We start from the raw sequence: 6,000 nt of genomic DNA on the forward strand, positions 1-6,000 counted from the left end.
GTGGAGCTTCAGAAGACAATGGAATGGTAGCCTTCTGTCTCTTCGTGGGCTTCACTGGAGATCCCCTTAGTGTATTTTTAGGAGCAGTGAGAGAGCCATCTTAGTGCTTTGTCTATTAATTAAACTTAATGTTTTAATATTTTTCTAGCTTAGTGAGTTTTTAAAATGAGTACCATATGTTTAAAATGTTCAACTATCTTTAAAAATAGTTATGACTCTTTATTTTATGCGTCTGACTATTTGCTAAACATAAGTTTTGTGCCATGTGTATGCCTGGTGCCTGCAGAGGCCAGAGAGGTCATTGGATCTCTGGAACTGGGATTATAGAAAGCTGTAAGCCACTCCGTGGGTGCTGGGAACAAGCCAGGGTCTTCTGGAAGAATAAACCACAAAAGACAAATATATAAATATATTTGCTTTGCTTGGGATTATTGAGACTAAAGTATTGCTATTATTATTTTAACTGGTGTAATTAGTATTGTTAGGAAATTTACACATCCTTGTTGATACAGGTTATCTGGTTTTTAAAATACTGTTTAGATCTGAAAGTTAGGCATTGTTTCTGTGTATAACTGTTTGAAATAATGATTGCTTTGCCTTCAGAATTACAGAATCCTGAAAATATCTTTGTCTGTTTTAACTTCATTTTGATGATATAAACTCTTAATCACATCCCTTTCAAAAACCACACGTATCAACATTGTATGTCCTGAGGGTTACATGGTAAACGGGGTTTGTTGGTGTAAATGCAGGTGTCTGTGGTATCGACTTTGAAAGCATAACGGAGTGTGAGGGTTGATAACCAGAGGATTTTAAGCCAGAAATGTCTCCTGTTAAGATATGACCATCGCATTTAGATGTATGCATCTGATTGCATTGATGAGGTCCATCCAGTAGTCTGCTACCGTCCTGCCAAAACCACACTGGCATATATACGCATGCCTCGGAGGTTCTAGAAACGGCATATAGAAAGAGAGCCTTTACCACAAGGGAATGCTGCAAATACAAAGGAGGCCCAAGCTCCCGGAATGTAGTTTTCTATTTTCACACTTCGTTACAGGAAGCGTATGCCTTAATTGAGAAGATCGAAGCAGAACAAAACGCCCTCTATTCCTACCAGAAATGCTTGGAGAGTTCAAAAGCAAAGAAGAGCCGACTCCCTCCCCCACCCATCCTGCTGGCCAGAACCCACTGCTCCGTGACTCTGAAACCGGCTCCCTTTTTTTCAGACACTAAGGTAAGGCGCCCTTCCTCACGCCACATTGACCTAAGTGCTGTCATAACTGTAACGGCTCCGGTTGTTATGGTTTTCAGCACCCGGATAGTCTTATTTATAAGCACTGAACATCAGGGTTGATGTGTTCATGTCTTATCTACACTTAATTTATTCATGATACTTCCCCTTTATGAGCTGCCCTCTAAAGCTCTCTCAAACACGCAGTCAGAAGAAACGGTAGAAAAATGGTTCCCTCTACGGGTCTCTGTCCCAATGGCGCTGCTGTACGCTGACAGTGAGTTCAACATAGAGCGAGGGCTGACGTGGAATTGGAGGGCGGTGGAGAGGGTAGTTCCTCCGAGAGCCAACACCAGAGACAAAGCAACAAGATAGGGGAATTTGAAGGGAGTGGGTCCAGCGCCTTGGTTCTCAACCTGTGGGTTGCAACCTCTTTGGGGGGTCACGTATCAGATATTTACCTTATGATTCATAGCAGTGGTGAAATTACAGTCAAGACACAGCAGTAAAAATAATTGTGTGGTTGGGAGGGGGGTCACCACAGCGAGGAACTGTATGAAAGGATCACAGCATCAGGAAGGTTGAGAGTCTCTGGTCTAGAGATAGTGTGACAGGTCCCCTCAGGTCACTGTGGCAACCAGTGTCAACCACACATCTCCAGTCACAAATCTATGCATTTATTAGGATGAACCTGTCTCCTATCCTGGAGTCCCGGAACTCGGCCCGAATGGGAATAACACTTGGGAGTTCATTTCCTAAGAAGAAACTGGCTCCAGCTGGTTTATACTTTAAATATTGCTCCTTCCTCTTTATGTGCTCTTTGATGTTGTACTACAATACAATCCTATCTTTGATTATCTTCAGGGCATTTTGCACGCAGAGCCTTTGAAGTCAAGCACGTCTAAGTTTGAAACTCCAGCTTCTTTCCTTTCCTGGCAGCAGAGTTTTAGGAAGGCCAAATAGTTTGAAGATTTCTTCTCATTTGTAAAGTAAAGTGTGTTTATCATGGAAAGAAGCTGGCACAGGGCTGGAGACGTACGGAGTTAGGAGGGAGCTCTCCCAGCACTCAGAAGGTCCTTGTTCTGTCCCCAGAGTCACGTGAGCTACGGGTGCTGCCCCGTGCCTGTGCCTGTAATCTCAGCACCTCGAAGGTGGAGGAAGAAAGACCAGTTTGTGGTCCTCCCTGGCTCCGCAGCGAGTTCAAGGCCAGCATGAGACCCCCATTTTAAAAATAAACTGAACTAGCCAGGCAGTGGTGGCAGGTGAATTTAATCCCGTCACCCAGGAGGCAGAGATGTGCAGAACTCTGTGAGTTCAAGGCCAGCCTGGTCTACAGAGCGAGGTACAGAATAGCCAGGGCTACACAGAGAAACCCTGTCTCAAAAAAAAAAAAAATAAGGCAAACAAAAATAAGAAAGGAGGTAGAGAGAGAGACAGAGACAGACAGAGACAGAGAGAGAGAGAATAAACTGAACTAATATATAACATTCTCTACAGATTAGCCAATGACTTTCTACTTTTGTTAAACATATGTAATAGAATTTATCAGAGCAATTACTGGAGTTATGGGCCGTGACTGCATTATTTTGCAATATTTTTTATTAGTTCTGCACAGTGAGCTTTTTTCTTTTGAATGTCAGCTGTCAAGTTGTCTGTGCGTTCACAGGCACCAGGCAAAGCATGGATGGGGTGTAGCTCATTCCCGAGTGAGTTAGGTGGATGGGGCGGCCTTTCTTGAGAAGTAGCTTCACCTTCGTGTTGTTTTGTTCTCTGAGATTGTGGGAGTATAAATAGCGCCACTTTAGGGCTAGGAGTTCCACCTTGGAGATTTTGGAAATCTGTGATAAGAAGAAGGTGGCTTCACGGGTTTTAGGAAATTAGCACAGAATAAGGGACATGGAATTTACTGTTGGCTCTCAAATTATTTTGGTTTAAACCCAAACTTTAATTTTTTAGTATTACTATTTAGTGACCTTTTTATTTTATATTTATGGGACATGAGAAGACAATAGCACCCCATGTTTAACCCGTAGCTCTAATGCTTTTTAATGGCACATATACAATAGCATTTATGTCAATAACTTATTAGGCTGCTTCAGGTGGGTTCATCCTTTGTTTCCTGTGTGTCGCCACTAGGTGGCGCTGTGGGCTCATGCAAGTTTGCTGGTTCGTTGGTTTGGCCATCTTTTTGTTTTAGTGAAAACTCTTCAGGCTTTGGTTTCATTAAAATCCATTTCTATAGCTGCAAATGCTAATGTTACTTACATTGTCTATAAAATCTTATTTCCAAAGTTAGCGATTTGTTCACACCGTCTCCATTCTTATGTAGATTCTAATTACACGTTGCTTCTTTGTGTTACACAAACTAGGAGTGAAATAAAAATATAAAATCTGCTTGTAAAAATGCTTTTAGAGAGAATCTGCCCTCTGGATTCTTGTTTGTGCGGTATAATTTAGAGCAATAACAACCTGTCATACAACAGTCTCTCTGCCCCTCCCCCATGGGAAGCTTGCTGTTTTTGTGTGGGTTATCAAGAGACGTTAAGTCCGTTATTTTTGGTGTTTGTGTTTTGTTTTGTTCTGAGTTTTATCCTTGTCTTCCAGCCTCTGGGATTCAGCGTTCTCAGCGCTCTCTCTCTCTCTCTCTCTGCTCACGTGGGCTGACACTCTTAATTTGCCATAAATGTCACAATAACCTGAGAAGTTTTCTGTGGCAGCACAAAGGGTCAGACCCATGTAACAGAGCCTCACTCACTGAAGCTAGGGAACCCCGGATGGGTTGGCTTATCGGTTTAGAAGGTGGCCGGGCTATGGTGGCACAGGCCTTTAATCCCAGCACTCGGGAGGCAGAGGCAGGTGGATCTCTGTGAGTTTGAGGCCAGCCTGGTCTACAAGAGCTAGTTCCAGGACAGGCTCCAAAACTACAGAGACATCCTGTCTTGAAAAACAAAAAAACAAACAAAAAGGTAACTGATTTTGTACAAATTATTCTTTCAAAAAGTGACCTAGAGTGGAATCAGGGTCCAGAGCGCCTCACTCAGCTTAGACCCCAGTGCTCCATGCGGTGCGTTTAGTCAGTGCTGCCCTGTCTCGGCACCTCATCTCTCCCTGGCCTTTGGTTTTGTCAGGTATACATGTCACGTGACGATCCCCTCTCACGATGTGGGTACAGGCTGAATCCGGAGAGGACTTGTGAAAAGGCCTGGGATATAGCTCAGGGGAAAACAAAAAAGATTTGACAAATGGGATTTCATGACATAAAACAAACAAACAAACAAACAAACAAACAAACAACGCTAAACAAAAGCCTCTTTCCAGCCAAAGGAGCAGCCCAGTGAGGAGACAGCTCGTAGGGCAGGGGCCTCTGCTTTCGCATCACTGATGGAGGCTTAATATTCAGATCAGGTGGAGGACCAAAAAGACTGTACCTGAGGCTGGAGACCCAGCTCAGCGGTTAGGAGCACTCAGAACCTCCTGTGGCAGACCCAGGTGTGGTTCCCAGCACCTGCATCGGGCTGACCACAAGTGCCCGCAACTCTGGCAGTGAGCAGACGGTTCTCAAACGATGAAGTGCTAGTGGCCAACAATCACAGGCAAATGTTCACTCTCCTTAGGCCCTAGGGACGACCCCCCTCCTAAAGCAGCCTGTAGCGATCCCCTCTCACCCCACTCGGCATGGCAGTCACTAAGAAAACCAGTAGCAGCAAACGCTAGTGAGGTTGCAGGTGAATGGGGCTGCTCACACGCTGCCGGTGGAAGTAGAATTTGTTTGTGTCCCTCCCCGGGGTGCACATCCGTGTGGAGACGCCACAGAGAGCAGAGCTATAGCTCCATGTGGCCAAGTTCTACCCCTCCTGGGTTCGTGCCGGGAGGGTTCAGTCGTATCCATAATAGCTAGGTTATAGAATCGCCTAGATGTCCATCAACGGACAAATGACAGAGAAAATGCAGAATATATACACAGTAGGATTCCATCCAGCCACAAAATGAATTATATTATATATATCATGAATGAATTATATCGTTCTTTAGGAAAACGGGTGGAGGACACTATATTAAGTAAAATGAGTCATACTCAAATAGACAAACCTTGAGTGTTTCTCTCATTTTCAAATTCCGGCTTTTCTGTAGATGCATTAAATTATGCCTGTGTATAGGACATGGAAGCAGAGGGGAGACTGGGGGTGTCACTGAAAATAGCAGACGAGGAGGAGGAAAGAGCAAACATGATCAAAGCTCTTGTTGTACTTGTCTGGAAATGTCTTCCTGAAACCCATAGCTGTGTATAGTGAGTGTGTGCCGCTATAAAGGAAAGCATGTGCCAGCTTACTAATGCTACTTAGTACAAAGGACTGCTCCACTAAGAGCAATTAGAGGAGCAATAATGAGGGTCAGGGCCATAATGGCTCAGTGGGTAAAAGTGCTTACCACGCAAGCCTAAGGGTATGGGTTCAAACTCCCAGAACCAACATAAAAGCCAGATACACAGCACAAGGGTGTCATAACCACGCTCCTATATATGGAGCACAGAGGATGAGACAGGAGATTCTCCGAAGGCTCGCGGGCTAGTGAGCCTGTTGTTCTTACATGGAAAAAAACAAGAATCCTATCTCAGATAAGAAGTCAGGGATAGACAAATCGTGTTTGTCCTCTAACGTCCATACACCCACTCACATCTGTCTCAGAGAGAGAGAGAGGGGATAGAGAGAGAGAGAGAGAGGAGAGAGAGAGAGGAGAGAGAGAGAGGAGAGAGAGGAGAGAGAGAG

General features: G+C 44.4%; 1 protein-coding gene across 1 annotated transcript in view; it reads left to right on the plus strand.

The window, feature by feature from the left end:
* The window catches only part of Cfap54 (cilia and flagella associated protein 54), a 252,210-nt gene that overhangs the window by 59,484 nt on the left and 186,726 nt on the right, over window positions 1-6,000 (plus strand). The window contains exon 20 of the mRNA XM_005358276.3: window positions 1,061-1,237. Coding sequence (XP_005358333.2) covers window positions 1,061-1,237 — 177 coding nt within the window. The remainder of the gene's footprint in view (window positions 1-1,060; window positions 1,238-6,000) is intronic.

Source organism: Microtus ochrogaster, chromosome 24 (assembly GCF_000317375.1).
Source record: "Microtus ochrogaster isolate Prairie Vole_2 chromosome 24, MicOch1.0, whole genome shotgun sequence".
Lineage (NCBI taxonomy): Eukaryota > Metazoa > Chordata > Mammalia > Rodentia > Cricetidae > Microtus > Microtus ochrogaster.